General features: G+C 36.6%; 2 protein-coding genes across 9 annotated transcripts in view; one reads left to right on the forward strand and one right to left on the reverse strand.

Annotated features, from left to right (window-relative positions):
• Positions 1–2,997, forward strand: part of MTMR2 (myotubularin related protein 2) — a 104,649-nt gene extending 101,652 nt beyond the window's left edge. For all 4 annotated transcript variants that reach the window (XM_059708091.1, XM_059708093.1, XM_059708094.1 and 1 more), the window contains 2 exons: positions 975–1,151; positions 1,711–2,997. In XM_059708091.1, coding sequence (XP_059564074.1) covers positions 975–1,151; positions 1,711–1,872 — 339 coding nt within the window. In that variant the 3' untranslated portion in view covers positions 1,873–2,997. The remainder of the gene's footprint in view (positions 1–974; positions 1,152–1,710) is intronic.
• Positions 2,998–11,709: 8,712 nt separating this feature from the next.
• The window catches only part of CEP57 (centrosomal protein 57), a 58,138-nt gene continuing 45,132 nt past the window's right edge, over positions 11,710–24,715 (reverse strand). For all 5 annotated transcript variants that reach the window (XM_059708099.1, XM_059708100.1, XM_059708097.1 and 2 more), the window contains 3 exons: positions 20,100–20,344; positions 19,627–19,771; positions 11,710–13,474 (listed from right to left, as the gene is read on the reverse strand). In XM_059708099.1, coding sequence (XP_059564082.1) covers positions 13,241–13,474; positions 19,627–19,771; positions 20,100–20,344 — 624 coding nt within the window. In that variant the 3' untranslated portion in view covers positions 11,710–13,240. The remainder of the gene's footprint in view (positions 13,475–19,626; positions 19,772–20,099; positions 20,345–24,715) is intronic.

Below are 24,715 nucleotides of genomic sequence, written 5' to 3' on the forward strand. Positions count from 1 at the left end.
CTTCTGTAAAATTAGGGTAATAGTACTTATTGGTGTGAGGATTCCACCATACAAAACTCTATAATCATTGCTATGTAGTAAGTGCTTCCTGGACTATATTACTTCACCATAGTATCTTCAGTGTCTACTACCACACAGTAAATAATTGCCTGCACAATAGACACTCAGGAGTTGGTTAAATGTTAGATAATTCAGAATAGCTAAGTTCCTAAATACTTTCATTTTTTGAGCCTTGAATAGGATTTACTATATCTTGATATTTAAAAAGGAACATTTTTACTGAGGTATAATTTGCGATCCACAAAATTCACTCTCTTAAAAGTATATAGTTTAGTACAAGCATGTCAGCAGGCACGAGTTTGACATGCTTGGTTTAGTGGTTTTTAAGGTATCTAGAGTTGTACAAACATCAGCACTATGTTCACAACATTGGAAAGAAACTGTGTACCTGTTAGTACTTACTCTCCATTCTCCTGCCCTCCCAGCCCCTGGCAAACCCTAATCTGTCTCTGTGGATTTGCCCCTTCAGGACATTTCATGGAAATGGAGTTATTCAGGATATGGCCTCAGTGTCTGGCTTCTTTCACGTAGCATAAGGTTTGATTTGCAGCAGTTATCAATACTTTATACCTTTTTATGGATGAACGTTCATCGTATAACTATTTTGTCCATTTGTCAGTTGATAGACGTTTGGATTTCTACTTTTTGGCCATTATAAGAAATGCTGCTTTGAACATCTATGTACAGAATTCTATGTGCCTGTTTTCAATTCTCTTGGGTATAAACCTAAGAATAGAATTATGGGCACAGTAACTCTATGTTTACCTTTTTGAGGAACTGCACTGTTTTCCAATATCCTCTGATTTTAATGTAAGTGGGGATGTCACTGAAGTGATCACAACATACCCTCTTTATAACTTTCATCTAAAGTACAAAGAGCTTATGTGATGAATCTCGACTTTTCCTTTTTACAGAACCTTCCTAAAAGGACAGTGTCACTGTGGTCCTACATAAACAGCCAGCTGGAAGACTTCACCAATCCTCTCTATGGGAGCTACTCCAATCACGTCCTTTATCCAGTAGCCAGCATGCGCCACCTAGAGCTCTGGGTGGGATATTATGTGAGGTGGAATCCATGTATGAAACCACAGGTATGCTGTACAATACACAGCAGGAGTTTTCATCCATGCAATTGTATAGTAACTAGAAAAAGTATGTGCATATTTAGAACTTTTCCCTTTCCTGATTAATAGTTACAACTGTATAGTAGAAAAAGCACTCCACAGGGGTAATAGGTATATTTGGTTCTTATCATTCCTGACTTCGATTGGATTACTTTGGAAATAACACTTCTGTTTCGTCCTTTCTTAATTAGGTTAGAGAAATAGGAAATTTTGGTTCAGTTTGAAATGTGGACTACTTACTACTAAACTCTTCAAAAGACTAAAAACCCTAACCTAAACTATAGGAATTACTTGACATTGGCTTTTAGATTGTATTGTTAATTATTTGCTATATTTGGAAAATTGCCAGTTTTAGAGTATTCTGTGGAAATACTTAGGAGCACTGGGAAAGCCAGAGAAAGAGCAGTGGTGCTAGAAAAAACCCCACATTTTAACATTTAGGGACAGAACTACATACCAGAATGTGACTTTGGGTTTGTTTAGAACTGCCTAGTTGGAATAATTTTGTGGTGTTTTGCTTTTGTAGGAGCCCATTCACAATAGATACAAAGAACTTCTTGCTAAACGAGCAGAACTTCAGAAAAAAGTAGAGGAACTACAGAGAGAGATCTCCAACCGATCAACCTCATCCTCAGAGAGAGCCAGTTCTCCTGCACAGTGTGTCACTCCTGTCCAGACAGTGGTGTGAAAGGACCGTTAGCTGGAGCCATCACAACCACAAACTCCTGATTACAAATGGCAGCTCTGAGTAAAGTCTCCTGAACTTAGACTTTATAAGAGAAAGTCTATAAGAGAAAGTCAGTCCTTTATTTATTTAAATCTGAGTTCAGAACTGTAGCAGTGCAGGGGGCTTAAGTGGAATAACCACATATATAACAACATGATCATAACACTAATATAAGTTACCCAAAGAATATTAAAATGCTTCAATCCTAAATCTACAGTGGGAATAAGTTTGATTTTAAAAGGAAAATGCTCTTATAAATTTTGGTGTCTGGTAAAATCAAAATACAAAACACTTCAAAAATATAACTCGATGGAAGAGAGCTCATTGCACAGAGGAGAGGAAGAGCATCACTTTTCAAACCAACACTGAAGTTCCATGGCATTATATACACTGTAATCTCATGACAGATCAAATCTGACACACCTTTCCCCATCCTGCGTTTTCTTTTTATTTTTGCGTGGTAATTGATCTACTTGGTCACCCACATTTTTCATACATGATAAGGCAAAGTCTTGAAGATATTATGGTGTAGTTAAAAATTTTGTGGTCATTATTTATGGACTTATTTAAGATGCATTATTGAGTAGCTGTCCAGGATTTCAAAGAATTCCACATCCTTCAGATTAGTTTCCAGTTGACCAATTACTAGAAATAACATTTAAAAGCTCATTATCTACCCTACTTTAGATTTCTTTTGGCGTATCTGAGCACAGAATTGCTAAATTTTGAGGCAATATTTTAAAGTTTACAAGGATTGATTTTTTTCTGAAATCTATAAATTGCTTATGATAAGCATTATGCTCAAATTTTACATGAAATATTTTACTACTGTCCTTTGTAAAGTCTGTACTTCCACTGAATGATAAAGTCTACCAAAGAACTTACTGCATGTAAAAATGTATTACAATCTGAAAGCCAGAAAAGGAACTCCCGCTTCACTGTGCACCTGCTGCAGCAGGAGTTCAGTCCTGGTATAAACGTGGACTCCTTGATGCCTGTGTTACTCTAAAAGAGCCATAGGTTATGTACTGTAACAAAGGAGCTTCTTGGCCCTTGGGTCTTTAAATAAAAGCAAATTTCAACTGACTTCTAAACTTTGACCTTATCCTATTTATTTACATTGTTTCTTTTGCAGAAATGTTATTTGGATTTTTTTTTTTTTTTTTTTTTGAGGAAAGTGGTATGCTCCTTGCATCTGTTTCAAAATGAAATGTTCAATTTGACTTGTATATTAGAGGGAAAATAGGTTCAAACAATACATACAGTGTTTTTTCACTTGTTAATTCATTATAGTCTGAACCTTAGCCCTGCTCTTCCTGTCTATGCAAAATTTTGTCATTATGTGTAATTTTTTAAGGAAATTTATAATCAGGAGTTAAGTGGCCAGTCTATCAGAATTAAAGCCGAGTTTTCTATTCCAAATATTTCATACACCCATTCTCTCCTGTCCATTCTACCATTCTCCTCATTTAAGCTTTTATTATCTTGGTCTGATATGTAGATGACTGCACTGCACACCAGGACACCCAAGAGTTCATCACCAGTACATCCCAAAGGGGGTGAACTGGACCGAGGCGGAGGCTAGAGCCACGGAAGCTGTAGAGGCGGTGGAAAGTAAGAGATGAGGGAAAGTCTGCTGAGCCATCTGGACTGTAGCTAAGGGTCCCATTGCTCTTCACCAACATCCACCTCAGCCTTCTCTGACTGGGGAAGGGGACTGAAAAGGAAAGAAGAGAAGACAAAGAGCTGAAGGTACACGTTTCCTGCTGACTGCCCCAGGATTTCAGCAAGAGGCCTGCCTCTGGTCTAACTCGAGGATCCTCCTACTGGGCTGTGGGCAGAGTCAAAGCCATGACCATGCTAAGCACACACCTCCTCCCCTTCTGCCACCAGCCTGTTTTTTGAAAAGCCACCTTTTTTATGCACGCATTTTCAACTTTAGCAGCCAGTAGGCTCCAATAAGATAAAAACTTACGTTATAGCACCATCTTCTGGAAACTGAACTTCTAATTGTCAATCTGTTGAATTGTTAGAATCAAAGTAGACGCATGAAACCTTATCTAAATAAGAAAGATGTTCACTACCCAAAGGTGGCAGCAGAGGCACACTTGTCAAAACTTATGAAAAATCATGGCAATATATCACAAAATGAAAAAACTCCAGCAAACAAAACCAATGACACAGCATACTGTGGTCCAACTGGTAAAGAATTCAAAATATGAAATTCAACAAGCTAAAAGAAACTCAGAAAGGCAATTCAATAAACTCAAGAATAAAATTTGTGAACCTAAGAAGTATTTTACCAAGAGATTGAAATTCTAAATAAAACCTGGAGTTGGTGAACTCAATAAATGAGAAGAAGAATGCATCAGAAAGCATTGCAAATAGAAATCAGAGGGATGAGAAAGTAAAGGAACTTAGAAATTATTCAGGTGAAAAAGGAGAACTGAAATTTTTAAAAAGTGAAGAAACCCTACAAGAATCATCAGACTCCATTAGAAAAGCCAACACAAGATTATTGGGTAAGGAAGAACACTTCCAAACTCTTGTGAGGCCAGCATTACCTTAATTTCAATACCAGATAAAGACACTACAAAGAAAATGAATTACAGGCCAATATCCCTAATGAACGTAGACGCTAAAATCCTCAACAAAATGTTAGGAAATCAGATCCAACAATACATTTGAAAGATCATATATCATGACCAAGTGGGATTTATTCTGGGGATGCAAGCTTGATACAATATTTGCAAATCAATAAATGTGATACAGCACAAACAGAATGCAAGACACAAATCACGTGATGATATCAATCAATGCAGAAAAAGCATTCCACAAAATCCAACATCTTTTTTTTGATAAAAACGTTCAGCAAAGTGGGAATAGAGGGATCATACCTCAACATAATAAAGGCCATATTAGGACAAACCTACATCCAACATCATAATGAGCAAAACTAAAACCATCTTCCCTAAGAACAGGAACAAGATAGGGATGCCCTGTTTCACCACTCTTGTTCAACATAGTTCTGGAAGTCCTGGCCATAGTAATCAGAAAAAAAGAAATAAAATACATCCAAATTAGAAAAGAGGAAGTAAAACTCACCTGCAGATGACATGATACTGTGCATAGAAAATCCCTAAAAGACTCCCATCTGAAAACTACTGGATTTAATAAATGGATTCAGAAACATAGGATATAAAATGAACACCCCAAAATTCATAGCATTGTTTTACACCAATAATGAACTCTCAGAAGAGAAATGAATAAAAAAATCCCAAATACCATTGCAACAAAAAAATTAAGATACTTAGGAATAAACTTAACCAAGGAGGTAAAAGACCTATACTCTGAAAACTACAGGGTGTTTAAAAAAGAGAGAGAGATATATAAAAAAGTGGAAGGATATATCATATTCATGGAGCAGTAGAATCAACATCATTAAAATGTCCATAATACCCAAAGCAACCTACAGATTCAATGCAATCCCTATTAAATACCAACGGCATTTTTCACAGACCTAGAACAAACACTCCAAAAATGTATATGCAATCAAAAAAGATCCCGAATAGCTGCAGCAATCTAGAGAAAGAAGAACAAAGTTGGAGGAATCACAATACCAGATTTCAAGTTATATTACAAAGTCACTGTGCTCAAAACAGCCTGGCACTGGCACAAGAACAGGCATATAGACCAATTGGAACAAAACAGAATCCAGAAATCAACTCAAGCGATTATGCTCAATATTGACAAAGGAGGCAAGAGCATACAATGGAGAAGAGACAGTCTTTTCAATAAAAGGTGTGGAGAAAATTGGACAGGTACATGAAAAAAATTACACTACACCACCAACATACACCATACAGAAGAATAAACTAAAAATGAATGTGAGACTTAAATGTAAGATGTGAAACCATAAAAGTCCTAGAAAGGCAACAAAATCTCAGACATCTCTCATAGCAGTATGTTTAGGGATACATCTCCTAGGACTATGAAAACAGGAGAAAATAAACAAATGGGACTACATCAAAATAAAAGCTCTGCACAGCAAAAGAAACCATCAACAAAATAATAAGAGCCTACTGCATGGAAGAACATTATTGCCAATGATAGGTAAGGGGTTAATCTCCAAAATATATAGGGAATTCATACAAGTTAACAAAAGGAAGACAAACAATCCAATTAAAAACTGGGGAAAGGACCTAAATAGACATTTCTCCAACATGGGCATACAGAAAGCCAAGAGTCACATAAAAAAATGCTCAAAGTCAGTAATCAGATGCAATTCAAAATGACAATGAGGTATTGCCTCACACCTGTCAGAATGGCTATCATCAACAAATCAACCAACAAGTGTTTGTGAGATGGAGAAAGGAAATGCAGACTGGTGCAGCCACTAGGGAAAACACTATCAAGTTTCCTTGAAAAATAAATGGAACTCCCATTTGACACAGTAATTGCACTTTTAGTAATATATCCTAAGAAACCCAAAACACTCATCAGAAAGAATATATGCACCCCTATGTTCATAGCAGTACAAACAGCTCAAACTTGGAAATAGCCTAAGTGCCCATCAGCAGATGAGTGGATAATAAAACTATGGTACATTTACACAATGGAATACTACTCAGCAATAAAAAAGAAAGAAGTCTTACCATTTGCAACAGCATGGATGCACCTGGAGAGTATTATGCTGAGCAAAAGAAGCCAGTCAGAGAAAAGTATCACATGATCTCACTCACATGTAGAATCTAATGAACTAAACAAACTGATGATCAAAAATAGACCCAGAGTCATAGAAGCATGAACACATTGTTGAACCTCAGAGGAAAGGCAGGGGAGGGTGGGTGGAAAGAGATCAACCAGTGAATTTGTTTGCATATACGCATAACCCGTGAACACAGACAATGGGGGTAGTGAAGGCCTGGGGGGGGGGGGGAGGTTGAAGGGGAGACAGGAGCAGGTGGAAGAGTTTAATGGGGGGGAAAAGGAGGGCTTATGTAATATTTTCAACAATAAAGATTTTTTAAAAAAGATTATTGGGTATAAAGAGAAGAGAGAAAGCAGCAGATCATCTAAAGAAATAACAGCCAAGAATTTCCCAAACCCGGGGAAGAAACTGGACATACAAGTTCAAGAAGCTAATGGAACACTGAATTATCTCAATGCATAAGACCATCGCCATGATTATCAAATAAGTTTATAAAGAGTTTTAGATGCAGCTGGGGGAGGGGGTGCCATTAACCTACAAATAAACTCCTAGGCTATCTGTAGATTTCTAAGCAGAAAATTCTACAGACCACAAAGACATATTCAAAATGTTGAAAGATAAAAATTGCTACCCAAGAATACTTGCAAAGAAAGTTATCCTTCTGATACACAGCAGAAATAAAAATTTTCTTAATAAAAAGTGAGGGAGTTCACCAACTTCCTTGTAAGAAATGTTGAAAAAAGGTCTTCATCAAATAAAAAGGTGGAAGTACACAAAACTTTTACTAAGGTGACAGAATTTGAAAACTTTCACTCTATTTTAGAATATAGTAAACAATTACAACATAAAGGTAGTATTTAAAATAACTATAGCTACTACAACCTGTTAAAAATTTCACAGAATAAAAGGATAATCTGTGACATCAAAAAACACAAAAGGGAAGGTGTGAAAGGATGGAACTTTTATAGGTAAAGAATGATAAATTGCTATCATCACAAAATGGACTATTTTATCTGAGATGCTTTATGTAAACCTTATGGTAAACAAAAAGCAAACGTTTAGAGAAGACACATGAAACATGAAAAGCCAGCAACTTACAAAAGTAGACTCAAAACAGAAGGAAAAAGAAACAATGGAGATAAAATAACTGGACAGTAAAATATGAAATGGCAGTAGTAAGCCCTTATATTAACTAGTGGCCCAGATGCACGAAATTCGTGCACATTAAAAGGGAATTAGAGGAAATATTTTAATATTGCTAATTGCCCTTTATCTATAATAGGTATGTAAGAGATGAAAGAAAATTAGTAAAATGTGTATGAAAATCTTCCTCTTGTCAGAGTCTGGGGCGCACTGTGGGACCCAGAGTCAAGTCCCCATCCACCCGTGCATGCCTCAAAATCATGCAAGACCCAAACCTGGCCGCCATGACCCCCACTGGGCGAGATCCAGACCAGGCTGATCCCACCCCCATCAAGCCCCGCCGGGTGGGGGGGTGCAGCCTCAGGGCCCCCAGCCCGGCCGAGGGATAGGGTCACGGCCTGAGGTCTCCCGGCCCAGCGCTGGGGCAGGGCGCGCTTTGAGGTCCCCCATCAAGCCCCGCTGGGCGGAGGGGGTGGCGCAGTCTGAGGTCCCCGGTCAAGTACCGCTGGGCAGGGGGCGCAGCCTCAGGTCTCCTGCCCCGGCTCCACGCTGATTGCTTGTTACGGCTTGTTATAGGAGCCCCACCTCTGCTGTGGCCGCAGCCATCTTGTGACAGCATTAGGGTTAATTTGCATATTACCTCTTTATTATATAGGATAAAAACCCTAAATGTAAATGGGTTGAAAACAAGACACAACTATATGCTGTGTACCAAAAACTCATTTTAGCTCTAATCCAGTGGTTCTCAACCTTGTGGCCCTTTAAATACAGTTCCTCATGTTGTGACCCAACCATAAAATTATTTTCGTTGCTACTTCGTAACTGTAATGTTGCTGTTATGAATTGTACTGTAAACATCTGATATTCAGGATGGTCTTAGGCGACCCCTGTGAAAGGGTTGTTCGACCGCCAAAGGGGTCGCGATCCACAGGTTGAGAACTGCTGCTCAAAGGACACATAGGCTTAAAGCGAAAGGCTGAAAGATGTATTTCAAGCAAGTGGAAACCAAAAGAAAGCAGGCCTAGCCATACTTAGATCAGTCAAGATAGATTTCAAGCCAAAAATGGTCAAAGAAAATTGCATAATGGTAAAACAATCATAAATATATATGCTCTGAGCACCAAAACATATTAAGCAAATGCTAAATATGTCTTAAGGAAGAAATAGACAAAAACACAATAAGAGTAGGGGATCCCCACTATTACCAATGGAAAGATTGTCCAGAAAAGAAAATTTTGGAATTGAAACATACTTTAGAACAAATGGACTTATCAAGCATATATATATATGTATATATATATATATCATTGCATCCCAAAGCAGAATACACACTCTTGTCAAATGCACACAGAACATTCTCCCAGATAGACCATATGATAGGACACTAAACGAATCTTAGCAAATTTAAGACTGAAATCATACCAACTGTCTTTTCTGACCACTGTGGTATGGACCTAGAAAGCATGAGGAAAGTGAAAAATCTACAAATATGTGGAAACTCAACACACTTATACACAAATAAAAACTAAAAAAGGAAATAAGTTATCTTGAAAAAAAAATACAACACAACATACTGAATCTTGTGGTTCGAGCAAAGGCAGTTCTGAAAGTTTATAGCAACAAACACATATATTAAGAAATTAGATCTCAAAGAAGCTAACTTTATACTTCAAGGAACTACAAAAAAGTGCAACAAATTAAGCCCAAAGCAAATTAAGCCCAAAGTTAGCAGAAGGAAGAAACTATAAAGATCAGCACAGAAATGAGAGAGAGAGAGCAGAAAAACAATGGGAAAAGATCAATGAAAATAAGAGGTGGCTCACTGAAAAGATAAAATTGACAGACCTTTAGCTGGAATAAGTCAGAAAACTTTAGAAAGCAAAGAGACGACACTACATACAACTGATACTACAGAAATATGTAGGATCATAAAGAGAGTCCTATGAACAATTATATGCCAAAAAATTACATAACCTAGGAGAAATGGATGCATTTCTAGAAACACATAACCTACCAAATTTGAATCAGGAAGAGATAGAAAATATGAACAGACCAATAATGAGTAAAAAGGTTGAATCAGTAATCAAACAACTACCAACACAGAAAACTCCAGGACCAGACAGGTGATGGCTTCACTGGTGAGATAATCAAGCATTTAAACAAGGATTAACGTCCATCCTCCTCAAACTCTTCCAAAATATTGAGGAAGAGGGAACACTTCCAAACTCATACGTAACAGGAGGTATTACATTGATTAAATAAACAGAGAAGGATAGCACAAAAAAAAACTATAAACCAATATCCCTGATGAATATACATGTAAACATTCTCAAAAAATATTAAGAAACCAAATTCAAGAACACATTTAAAAGTATTATACACCATGATCAAGTGGAATTTGTCCCTGGGGTACAAGGATAGTTCCAAATGTACAACTCAATAAATGTAATATATCACATATCTAAATTGAAAGATAAAAATCACATGATCATTTCAATAGGTGCAGAAAAAACACTTGGCAAAATACATCATCCTTTCTGGATAAAAGCTTTTAACAGACTGAATATAGGAGGTACTTTCCTCAATATAATCATATGAGACACATCCATAGCTAACATACTCAACTTTGTTCCTCTAAAGTCAGGAACAAAACATTGATGCCCACTTTCACTACTTATTCAACATAGTATTAGAAGTCCTAGCTAGAGAAATTAGGCAAAACAAATACATAAAATGCATCCAGGTAGGAAAGGACAAGAAATATTTATTTACTGATGATATGATTTTATCTATAGAAAATCCCCAAAATCAATTCTAATGGATCAAAGACTTATACATAAGTCTTGATACCATAAAAAGTACTAGAAGAGAATGTAGAAAAGAAGCTCTTGGATATGATACTTTTACATGACGCTAAAAGCAAAAATCAACAAATGAAACTACAACCAATTCAAAAGATTCTGCACAGCAAAAAAGCAACAAAAAACAATTGCAGAGTGGGAGAAAAGACAACCTGCAAAGTGGGAGAAAATTTTTGCAAACCATTTATCAGATAAGGTATTAACACTCAAAATATATGAAGAGCTCATAAACTTAACAAACCCAATCTAATTTTAAAAAGGGACAGAAGTATTGAAGACATTTTTGCAGAGAACATTGAGTTTTATGTATAACTTCATAAATAACTATGAATATTGGTCATATAGGAACTACTTTTTCTTTTAGGATAAGGAATACACAATTTAGAGACCAATATGATTAAGTTGAAGCGCCTTAGTAGCATCCTGTGACTCATCTGCTTACCCTATTTTTCTTATCTGCATACATCAACATTTATGTATTTACCAGTTCTACTTAGTCACAATGCTCCTATGTAAACTGCAGATTCATTTTATCTTGTTGACCTGAAACTGTTCTCCCTTGTGGCTAATTCCTATTCTCTAGTGTTTAGGCATCATTTCCTCCTCCTGGAGGTTTTCCCTGATTCCTGGGTACCTTCTCTGCCATGCCCCACCTTTCTCTGTGCTCCTATATAACGTGTGCCCATGCTATCACCACTGCATTCACATTGTATTGAAATGATGATTCAAGTATCTTCCACCTACCTGTAAACATACCTTTCTTACTCAGCCTGGTATCCATATTGGCACCTTACACACAGAAGAATCTTGTATTTGAAATGTATTGCAACAAAGCTCTCATACAACAGAATTGGATGAATGACAACATAATCTTCTGCTGTAAACTCAAATTAAGAGGCTGAAGCAGTATTTTCTTGTTTTCAGTTTTCACCTGAGGGTATCAAAAGATGGAGTGAATATTTTGGTTTGACTCCTAGCTGAAGGAAGGATGGGATGGGTTTTACCAACATTAAACCACTCTTCTAATTGGGACTTGGAGCCACTACAATGCAAGTGAGGGTTACACAATTTAATGACCTGGAATTCAAAAACAAAGGCAACAAAATTTTAATAGTTGAAAAAGTGATTGAGACACAAGAAATATTTTCCATGTCATGGAACAGTGATTCCTTGGGTCTGTGGACTCAGAGCTATGCATTCAATGAAGATACAAACCTGCTCATCAGAAAATTGTACATGCAAGCAAAAGTTTACATACAATTTCAGTAAATTCACAAATACCCCCAAATGTAAAGATCCTAAAATAAAAACTTTATAGAAAAATAATTTAATAAGTATAGTGCCTGGACAGCCAATACAATTCATGTTGGTTATGTAGAAAAAATCCTAGAAATTTATTTCAATCCCAGAGGAGGCATAAAAATGAATTTCTTTGATATGTGGTTAATGTGTTCCTTAGTACCCTAAGAGTACCATATCCTGTACCACAAGATAATTCAATTTTCTTGGATTTAGTTTCCATGTAAGCATGAGAAAGGCAAGTAAATTATGTACTTATAAATACCACATATTCTTATTTTTTTGAATATGCTACTACTTGGAAATGCGTTTTAAAAAATTACAACAAATAAAGCCTTTATTAACAGGCTGTTAAGGAAAATTTCAGTATTTCCTTAAAAAAGCTGCTTTTATTGACTTAAATGGCAAATTTATAAAAGGTTAACGATTTTATATATTCAAAATGATTTACATTATTAAGATAACAATTGCACGTGTACAGTTAAGACTGCACTCATACTGTACACCAATCAAAGTAAATATCCAAGGGGTTCTTCATAGATTAAAACCCATAATTCTTTGAACTGAATAGCATGATTACAAACACATACTATTTAAAAACAAATGTTTTCCCATACCTCCCCTTACCTCTTCATTCCAAAACCTTTTACTTAACAATTTTATACTTTAAAAAAGTCTTTCATAATCTTCACACTTCATTGACTTAAAATGAATGATTGAGTCTTTTTAAAAACTTTAACTGTATTCAATACTGATTGATGTTTGAAATGTTAAAAAGCAAAATGAAACAATCTTCTTAAATATGCATAAATATTTAAATATAGAAAACCTCCATCAAAAGTCAAAACAAAGTATATTTAATGTTTGTAGTAGTAAGAAGAAAAGGGCAATTCATGCCAGGGGAAGATTTAAAAATGAGACTTTTCCAGCAAACACTGCCTATGGGACAGCCTCTATTTTGATAATTTAAATCTAAATTTACTTAGACAAATAAAGAACTATTTTAAAAGATCACGCCCACAAGTAAAAAATTGGTATTTTGTTTACAAAGCACAATATTTCAGTACAACAAATTCATCTCAAAGAAACAAAGTATGTGTAGCTTCTTAGCCTTTGAAACGCCCCTGATTTCTATCTAGAGGATTTAACATTGAGTTGTGATGTGCAAACACAAGAAGCCTGTGTAATGAATAAAGTGTGGGCCCGGTACCACCTATTAATTCCAACATAAGAATATGAGACCTGGAAAAGAAACTGTCAACATTTGATTGATGAAGTACAGGTTATCTGAATAAAATTTATAACCTGGTACCAGTCAGTAATCCCAACACAAATTACTGCTTTGTAATGAACTCTGTATGGTTTGCATGTCCTTCAGTAACTGAAGATTTTTCCTGCTTTTTTCCCCAGGTCTGGGTTTGGTACAGTCCTTCTTATTTGTGGTCCCCGTGTTTCCAGAAGAACGGCTGCTGCTGTTTCCTTCTTCATCAAGAGTCTTTTTGGTGGTTCTTAGTTCCCTTCTCTGCTTTTCTATCTTCTGTTTCTCCAGCTATAGCAAATAATCAAGTCAAGGAAAAAAGAAAAATTTAATGAAAACATTCTTTTCTGACAACCGGCACTTTAAACTCTCATACCAAAATGCAAGTAATATAGCCTGGCCGGTGTTGCTCAGTGGCTGAGCATTGACCTATGAACCAGGATTCCCCGTCAGGACATATGGCAGGGTTGTGGGCTCGATCCTGTGTGGGGTGTGCAGGGGGCAGCCAATCAATGATTCTCTCTCATCACTGTTGTCTCTATCTCTCTCTCCCTCTCTTTTCCTCTCTAAAATCAATAAAAATTAAAAATAATAAAAATAATATATTCTGGGTTTATTTTTTTTAAGACTTCAAAAATCTAATTTACCAGTCATTTAATACTTAGTGCTTAAAATGTATAGTGACATACAAATAAGTAAACAAGAGTAAACACATCAATTCTGGTGCAGTATCAGAAGTTAAGGTCATGTTGCCAAAGTGCAGAACACTTTGCAGGAAAAATATCGGACAAGAGAAATGAAGGATAGTAGGTGAAGGAGAGAAGAAAGGCATTCTAGTCTGAGCAGGCAAAGAAGCATGTTCCAGATGGATGAAGAGATGCAGTGGTAATGCACTAATATGAAAATAATTTTTATTTTATTATTTCACTATAATTAGAATAATATTAATAGGGAAGCTTTATTTTTACTTTAGCTGCTGGCTAAAATGAACTGCTGCTAACATGTCAGTGTTCCATTAGAGAGAACTGACTTCACAGGGGAGTTTTACCAAACATTCAAAGGAGAATCACCACCTATCCTCCTTGAAATATTCCAAAATATTCAAGAGTAAGGAACACTTCAAGCTTGTTTTACGAAGCCAGCACTATCCTAATCCCAAAACCAGATGAAGACATGACAAAGAAAGAAAATATAGGCCAATATCCATGATGAACACATATGCTAAAATCCTCAATAAAATGCTAGCAAATTGGATCCAGCAATATATTAAAAAGATCATACATCATGACCAAGTGGAATTTAGTCCAGGGATGCCAGGCTGGTACAAAATTCGCAAATCAATAAATGTGACACATCACATAAACAAAATGGAGGATAAAAACCACATGATCGTATCAATAGACACAGAAAAAGCATTTGACAAAATCCAGCAACCATTTTTGACAAAAATTCTCAGCAAAGTGGAAATAGAGGGAACATACCTCAACATAATAAAGGCCACATAGGACAAACCTATAGCCAATATCATATTCAATGGGCAAAAACTAAAAGTGTTTGTTTCCCTTAAGAACAGGAACAAGACAGGGATGAGTGCTTTCACCATTATTATTTAACATAGTACTGAAAGTCCTAACCACTGTGAGCAGACAAGAAAAAGAAATAAAAGGCATTCAAATTGGAAAGGAGTAAGTGAAACTGTCATTATTCGAAGATGACGTTATATTGTACATAGAAAACCCTAAATACTCCATCAAAAAACTACAGTTAATAAAGGAATTCAGCAAAGTAGCAGGATACAAAATTAACATCCATAAATGGATGGCATTTTTATACACCAATACTTAATTCTCAGAAAGAGAAACTAAAGAAAGCAGTCCCATTTACCACTGTGACAACAAAAAGTAGATACCTAGGAATATACTTAACCAAGGAGGTAAAAGACCTCTACTCAGAAAACTATAGGACATTGAAAAAAGAAATAGAGGAAGATACAACCAAGTAGAAGCATATAGCTCGTTCAAAGATTGGAAGAATTAACATAATTAAAATATCCATACTACCAAAAGCAATCTATAGATTGAATGCAATCCCTATTAAAATACCATCGATGTATTTCACAGATCTAGACCAAATATTCAAAAACTTTATATGGAACCAGCAAAGACCACGAATAACCGTAGAAGTCTTAAGAACAAAGTTTGAAGGATCACAATACCATATATCAAACTATATTATAAAGTAACTGTAATAAAAATAGCCTGTTACTGGCACAAGAACAGGTATATAGATCAATAGAACAGAACTGAGACCCTAGAAATCAACCAATGCTATTAGTCAATTAATATTTGACAAAGGAGGCAAGAACATATTATGGAGTCAAGACTGTCTCCTCAATAAATGGTATTGGAAAAATCTAACAAGTACATGCAAAAAAATGAAGCCAGACCACCAACTTACACTATACACAAGAATAAACTCAAAATGGATAAAAGACTTAAATGTAAGTTGCTAAACCATAAAAATCTAAAAGAAAACATAGGCAGCAAAATCTCATGTAGTATAATTTCCACTGAAACATCTCTTAGGGCAAGAGAAAGAAAGAAAAAGAAAACAAAGCAAATAGGACTACATCAAACTAAAAAGCTTCTGTACAGCAAATGAAAAGGGATCCTACTGTATGGGAGAACATATTCACCAATATACATCTGATAAGGGTTAATTACCAAAATATATAAAGAACTCATGCAACTCAACAAAAGACAACCCAATTTAAAAAAAAAAAAATGGGCAAAGGATCTTAATAGAGGACTCTCTAAAGAGGACATATAGATGGCCAATAGACATATGAAAAAATGCTCAACATCACTAATCATCTGAGAGATACAAATTAAAATGACAATGAGGTATCACCTCACACCTGTTAGAATGGCTACCATCAATAAATCAACAAACAACAAGTGTTGGTAAGGATGTGGAGAAAAGGAAACCCGGTACACTGCTGGTGGGAACGTAGATTGGTGCAGCCACTGTGGAAAATAGTATGGAGTTTCCTAAAAAAGTAAAAAATGGAACTGCAACTTGACCCAATGTTCCCACTTCTGGGAATATATTCTAAGAATCCCAAAACACCAATCAGAAAGAATATATGCATCTCTATGTTCATAGCAGTGTTTTTTACAATAGCTAAGAACTGGAAATAGCATCAGATGAGTAGATAAAAAAGACGTGGTACGTTTACACAATGGAATACTATTCAGTTGTAAAAAATAAGGAGCTCTTACCCTTTGAGACAGTATGAATGGACCTGGAGATTACTATGCTAAATGAAATAAGGCAGTTAGAGAAAGACAATATTAGATGATCTCATTTATATGTGGAATCTAGTGGACAAAATAAACTGAAAAAACAGGTACAGAGGCAGGGATGCATGAAGTAGGCTAACAGATCTCAGAGGGCAGGGGTACGGGAGACTAGAAGAGATTAAACATAGAATTTATATGCATACTAGTGACCTGGTACACGAATTCGTGCACATTGAAAGGAAATTAATTAGAATATTTTAGTATCGCCACTCACCCTTTCTTTCTAATAGAAGTGTCAAACAAATTCACGATCAACAATGACAGAAACACACGTGCAACTGGCGCCAGCGAGAGCTTTATATGTATCGCACATGTGTAAGTCAACTTAGCCTTTTATAGATATAGAGTAAATTTGCTTAATTAGACATGCTTTCTGATTTAGCTAAACTTTTTCCAGCCCAGTGAAGTACCCCAACTTCTCTTTCAGGTAATTGTCTGCAACACAGCAGTAACTATCAACATGAAGCAGATTATTATTGTAGATCACACAGGGAGAAGAAAGGTAAAATATTGAACTGCAGTAGTGTTTGACTATATTCTACGCAATGAGAAAACATGAAGTCATTTTCAAGGTCCACCATTTCTTACTTCTTTTCAGTCGGGTCAAGTTTCTAAACTTTCTAAATCACCATTTTCTGGCTAATGGAAAGAAAATAGGATTCTACTTAGTCGCCTATCTACCTCCTCCAGGACTTCTGTGAGGATCAAATGAGATGAGGCATGGGAAAACAGATATTTGGTTAGAGTGTAAAATGTTGCCACCTGGCTCTATATAAAGTAAGTCATGTTCCTGGGCTGAAGAAACTGCAAGGAGGCTAGTTGCTAGGGAGAAGAATCTGGGTGCTGCTACGTGATGTCATTATCCAGTGCCTACAGCCACTTTTTCGGACTGGCCATGGGGTTTCAGCAGCATCAGCTGTGATTTGATGAGGTGTTGCTTTGGGGTGGCGGCGGGGCCTGTATCCCACTTGGGGGAAGCTGAGTGTTGCTTTGTTGGTGCCAGGTCTGTGCTGCCATAAATGGCCAGTGTGATGTCATGGCAGCTCCTGCGTTGAGCATCTGCCCCCTGGTGGTCAGTGTGCGTCATAGTGACTGGTCAGATGGGCATAGGGACACTTAGCATATTAATCTTATATATATACTAGAAACCCCATGCAAAAAAACTTGTGCACTGGTGGGGGGGGGGGGGGTGGTCCCTCAGCCCAACCTGTGCCCTCTCTCAGTCTGGGACCCTTCGGGAGATAACCACCTGCTGGCTTAGGACCGCTCCCCTGGTGGCAGATGGCACACCCAATCCCGCGGTGTCTGCCCTGTCTCCCCCGTCGCAGATGGCAGGCCCGGATCCCGCGCTGGGGCAGGTGGCGGCTCAAGATCACGCTGCCGCCCGCCCCACCCTGCACACGGCAGGCTAGGATCTCGCGCTGGGGCGGCCAGCGGCTGGGGATCGCGCTGCCGCCAGCCCCAGGCGGGGCAGCGCAGCGGGATCTGCCTGCAGTATGCAAATTAGCCGCCATCTTTGTTCAGTTAATTTGCATAGCTCACTGATTAGCCAATGAGACGTAGCGAAGGTACAGTCAATTACCATATTTGTCTATTATTAGATAGGATATACACTAGAGGCCCAGTGCATGGAATTCGTGCACTGTGTGTGTGTGTGTGTGTGTGTGTGTGTGTGTCCCTCAACCCAGCCTGCACCCTCTCCAATCTGGGACCCCTCAGGGGATGTCTGACTGCCTGTGGGATTGGGCCTAAACCAGCAGTTGGACATCCCTCTCATAATCCAGGACTGCTGGCTCCCAATCGCTCGCCTGCCTGCCTGCCTGCCTGATCACCCCCTGACCACTTCCCTGCTAGCGGATTGACGCCTAACTGCTCCCTGCTGGCTGGGTCGTCCCAACTGCCCTCCCCTGCAGGCCTGGTTGCCCCTAACTGCCCTCCTTCCCCTGCAGGCCTGGTCGCCCCCAACTGCCCTCCCCTGCCGGCCATCTTGTGGTGGCCTTCTTGTGACCACATGGGGGCGGCCATCTTGTGTGAGGGTGTGACAGTCAATTTGCATATTACAGCTTTATTCTATAGGATTATTATATAGAATAGATAGATGTGCATAGCCCATGGGCACAGACACTTGTGTGGGGAAGGCTTGGGATGGGGCAGGAGGGTGGGAGTAAATGGAAAGGGGAGAAATGGGGAACATCTGTAATATTGTCAATAATAAAAATAAATTTAAAAAAATAGGGGGCTTTATTTTTACTTTAGCTGCTGGCTAAAATGAATTGCTGCTGGCATGTCAATGTTCTATTAGAAAGAACAAAGTCAAGTCTAATGTACAAGAAACAAATCATATTATTATTACTCCTACAAGAATCATATTTATTTTTTGGAAAACAATCTTTAGACAAAGTGCTTAAAACCTCAGGTTTTAGATGACATATGCATAGCACCTGCATTGTGCCTGTTACATAGCTACCAATTAATGTCAGCCAACCATATTCCGCTCTCAGTTTTCTACATTTCAGTCCACATGAGAGCCAGCAGCAAGTAGCCCTGATATTTCTACTTCTAAAACACACCTCCAATCTGTCTCATTCTCCCCAATTGTAGTCACTGAGGACCCTGATAGAAGTACATCTAGATGAGAACCTTGGCGTGTGACTTCCCACTGCACTTAATAGGTACTAAATGGTTTTATTAATTTAATATAATTAGTAACCATATAACTAAAGATTATTAATGAAAAGTTCTAGGTGCTTTTAAAATGATTTGGGTAAACTCAGAGCCATTTATATTCATCACAGAAATTAAGTTTGTTCATATAAAGATCAGAATATGAAACATCAGTATTTCAAAGATTCTAAGAGACTAAAAGACAGTGTCTTTTTCCCTAGCCCACTTAACACCAATTCTTAATAATAAACCAAATTAACAAGTGTCTACAGTACAGAAAGACTTTCTGTAGCTCCCTATCTAAAATACACTTACAATGTCATAAATTCATATACTTGAAAAAAAAAAAAAAGGTTTTTTTTTTGGTACTGTTTTGTTTTTTAATCATTAGAAATGAGTACGGGAAGCCTGAGTTACCTGGGCTTGATATTTACGAACTTTAGTTATTTGATTGGCTTTTGCCTCCATCCTTGTCACTAATGCTTCCAGTTCACACTCTAAATTTTCTTTCAGTTCAATAGTTGGTGATTCTTGGATAAGTTTTGCAAGTTGCTGATGATCACTATATAAAAACAAAAGTAAGGTTTGGTTAAGTTTCCTGTGTTATCATGATTAGGTCATGCATCTCACTCACCATGAGACCATTGCTCATGCATTTAAAAAAGTCTCAATTTTTTTTAATAGGGCAACAAATTTCCAAATTACCAGTGATAGTAATTGTTATGTTTATTATTATCCTAGTAACTTGCTCAGTGGTTGGTGCAAGAATTGTGTTGAACAAATATTTGTGGAACAAACAAAATATCTGACTAGTAAAGTCACCAAGAAGTTAAAACAAGATTTTACAATTAAATGTAATTAAAAAAAAAAAAAGCAAAATTAAAACTCACAAGCTCATTTGCCCAAATTCATCTTGTAAAGTCTGTAAGACTTCTGACAACTCTTCATTAATGCTGCTGCTAGAGGAGGACGGCCTTACTGACAACTTCTTACTTTTACCACTTCGTGAAGATGCTTGCTTTGCCAAAGGAACACTGCTGACTACTCGATCATTACACAAGGCTTTACTGTGTTGCTTCATTAGATGCAAGACATGCTGGACATTGGCTACAACAGCATGACTGGGACTCGTAGACTGAAGAAAAATGAGAAATAATTAGAAGCCTCATCCTTGAATTTTTTTTTTTTTCACTCCCTATCCTGGGTTAAAAAAAAAGAACTCCCCCTACCTCCCCAAAAAGCCCATGTCTCCTAGTCTAGTTAAATCAATTACCAACTACCAAGGATTTAACAATTGAAAAATCTCCAATCCCCCTTTTATTCTCCATCCTATTGTCAATTCAGTTGGTTTATGCACCCACCTCATTGGATGAGCATCCTAACTGGTATCTTTGCTCCTAGCCTCTACAGTCTCTAACTGCACAATACTATCAGCTACTCTAAAATAGTATTCTGAACAGGTTGTTCTATTTGAAATCCTCTGGTGTTAAGCCCACTGGTTCCAAACTCCTGAACCTAGAAAATAAGGCTTTATAAAAACTGATCTGCAATTTATACTCCTTGGCCTCATGTCCCATCTCCTAATTTCTCTTCATTATTTGAACAAACTATTTGCACATGCCATATTTTTGTGTGTGACAATTTCTATGCTATTCTTTAAAACCCAGTTCAAATATATAATTTTTAAACATTTCCATAAAATATCCAGATAATTAATTTGTCCAAATTTAGATCACTTATGGCCTTTATCTCTATCACAATATTTATCACAAAAGATTGTAATCGTGTTTGCATGTCTATTTCCCCTATTAAACAGTGTATGTGCTTCTAGGTCATAAGGATTACTGTATTTATTTCTTTGTCCTCGAATAATAGAAAGCAGTAAGGCCGTATTTGTCACATAATCAACAAGAAAAACCTCGTAGCCTTCTCAAAACTTTTGGTTTTGTTTTGAATACTAAACAGTAACCTCAACATGCTATTTCAACTCACACATAGATGGCTGAGCTAACTTCGCTCCGAAGGAATCATCCAGACAAGCTTATTTAAAATGCAGATTCCTAGGCAGCACATCAAACTCAATCACGGTGGGGTCAGGGGTTAGAAATGTTTCTTTTTAAGCCTGCCAGGTTGATTTTGATCAGTCAGGTTTGGAGATCACTGTGATAAGCTAAACAGATGTTCTTTTTATCCTGGTTTCTACTGTTAGGGAGTAAACTGATTTCAGCAATTTGTACAAAGAAGTATACACTGCATCCAAGTGGGGTTTATTTCAGGAATGCAAGACTAATTCAATATTCAACAATCAATCAATGCAATCCAACATCTCAATAGGGTAAAACATAAAAATTATGTGATCATATCATTTGATAAAGAAGAGCATTTGAAAAAATCCAACACCCACTCAGGGTACTAATTAATACTCAGTAAGTAAAGGTGGAACAAGGGGAAATTTCCTCAAGTTGATAAAGAGCACTAACAAAGAACCTATACCTAATATCATAGTTATTGGTGAAAAACTGAATGTTTTCCCCTTAGAATCAGAAAAAAAGGCGAAGATGTCCATTCTCATCACTCTTACTCAACATAATACTGGAAATCCTAGCCAGTGCAGTAAGACAAGAGAAGGAAATAAAAGGTATACCAATTAAAAAGGAAAAATTAAAACTGTCCTATTTATAGATGACATGATTCTCTACACGGCAAATCTTATATAATCCAAAAAATAATTCCTAGGACTAATAAGTGAATTCAGCAAGGTAACAGAATGTAAAACCAACATACAAAAATTAAATATACTAGCAATGATCATATAGAAACTGAAATGCAAACTAACTACAATTTACAATCACTCAAAAAAATTGAGTATAAATCTAATAAAACATGAAATTAATATGCTGACAACCATAAAACACTGATAAAAAAAATCAAAGATCTAAATAAATTAGAGATATACTGTATTCATGGGCTGGAACACTCAACAAGGATGTCAATTCTCTTCAAACTGGTCTACACTTATAATTCCTATCATAATCCAGTAAGGTTTTTTCCTTTTAGAGTCAAGTTTATTTTAAAATTCATATGGAGAGGCAAAGGAGCTAGAAAAGTTATACAATTTTGAAAAGAGAAGAATAAAGAAGGAGGGATCACTTTCCCTGATGTTAAGACTTACTATAAAAAGCAACAGTAATCAAGGCAGTGTGTGTATTGGCAAAGAAGCAAACACATATACCAAACAGAATAAAAAATGAATCTTGACCTAATAGCCTCATACTGTATATAAAAATTATTTTAAGTGGCTCATGGATTTAAATATAAAACAGAAAATAGGTGAAAATCTATATAACATAGGTCTAAGGCAGAGTTCTTAGATATAACACCAAAAGCATAATCCATAAAAGCAAATAAATCAATTAACTACACTGTCATAATGAAAAGCTTCTCCTCTGTGAAACAATCTGTTAAGAGGATGAAAAGAGAAGCTGCAGGCTGGGAGAATGTACTTGCGAACCACATATCTTAAAAATGCCTTGTCTCTAAAATACATATACATATAGAACTCTCAAAACCTAATAGTGATAAGGAAAATTAAATTAAAAAGAGCTAAAGATATAAACATACAATTTGCTAGAGAACATATAGATGTCAAATAAGCACATGGAAATTCAAACATCATTAATCATTAGGGTAATACAAATTAACATCACAGTGAGGGATCACAAAATACTAATCAGAACAGCTGCAATAAAAAGTGACAATACTAAATGCTGGTGAGAATGTGGAAAACCTGCATCTTTCATACACTACTACTGGGAATGTAAAACACATGTCCACACAAAACTCTGTACGTAAACGTTCATACTGGCTTTAATTGTAAATGCCAAAAATTGGAAACAACCCAAATATCCTTCACTGGGTGAATGAATGGTTAAACAAACTGGTATATCCACACCACGAAATAGTACTTATATGGACACAAAATAATTTGATGGATCTCAAGGGATCTCAAGTAAAAAAGTTTTCATTCAATCTCAAAAAAGGTATAACTGTATGCTTCGATTACATAACATTTTTGAAATGACAAAACTGTAGATATGGTTATGGTGGTGGTTACACAAATCTACATGATAAAACTGCACTGACCTGTGCCTGAGTATATGCATAAAGCACACACAGGAGTATATGTAAAACTACAGAAATCTGAAGGTCTGTGTTTGTACTGATGGCAATCTCCTGGTTTTGATACTGTACTTTAGTTACATACTATGTTACAAATGAGGTAAAGAGACCTTTTTGTATTATTTTTTCAATGTCCTATGAATCTACAATCATTTCAAAATAAAAGTTAATCCATGTTTATCAAGATAATTTTAATTCAACTACAATTAAATGATGTAGATATACATACTACTCTTTCAAGTTACACTATCATCATTACAACCTTGATTATCAAGATCCAAATTCATGTCTCATTAACAACTTTAAACATTGATATATGTGGTATTTATTTAAACTGAAAAATGTGTTGAATCACTACATTGCTCATAACCTGCAATATGTATTCATTATACTAACTGCTTATATATACACGCTCAATAAGCAGTAGTTTTTGAAAATCTTTTTCCTGTTTTTTTTTTTCCAATTGTTATTTATTAATGTAATTTTGTGTCTGTTGAATCTAATAAAAATATAGGGACTTGTATTTTGTCTTTTTAAATTATTTTTCTAGTAATTCACTTTTTAAAAAAATATATAATTTATTGATTTTTTACAGAGAGGGAGGGAGAGGGATAGAAAGTTAGAAACATCTATCAGCTGCCTCCTGCACACTCCCCACTGGGGATGTGTCCGCAACCAAGGTATATGCCCCCGACCGGAATTGAACCTGGGACCCCTGAGCCCGCAAGCCGACCTCTATCCACTGAGCCAAACCGGTTAGCGCTCTAGTAATTCACTTTTGTTGCATTTTACAAAAGTATTGGTCTATGACAATGTGTAATTACAAATAAATACTGGTCCTACACAATAGATAGTTTGAGAAACACTCAGCTAGGTGACACAGTTGTCTGAATAATATAAATAACTTCAAAAGGGAAGCTCAGGTTGAAAAGTTGTCTTTGAACCTGTCTTGTTCAATCTTTGTATAAATGACATCAGTGAGAATTATCAAAGATAGGCAATTAAATTTGGAAATAGAAATATAATGGAAGACTGAACTTGATTCTAATCTAATGTGAGAGTAGGTGAATCCATTCTTATAGAGCTTCATTAGATTAAAAGTCTGTATTAAAAAAATCAATTCCACAAGTACAGAATCTACAGAGGGTGATGCAAAGATTCAGTAAAAGACCTGTAATTGTCCTAGTTGGTTTGCACAGTGGTTAGAGCATTGGCCCATGGACTAAAAGGTCGTAGATTCGATTCCTGTCAAGGGCACGTACCTCAGTTGCCCAACCTTGGTTGGGGCATATGCAGGAGGCAACCAATTTAAGTCTCTCTCTAACAT

This window comes from Myotis daubentonii, chromosome 9 (genome assembly GCF_963259705.1).
Source record: "Myotis daubentonii chromosome 9, mMyoDau2.1, whole genome shotgun sequence".
NCBI classification, from domain to species: domain Eukaryota; kingdom Metazoa; phylum Chordata; class Mammalia; order Chiroptera; family Vespertilionidae; genus Myotis; species Myotis daubentonii.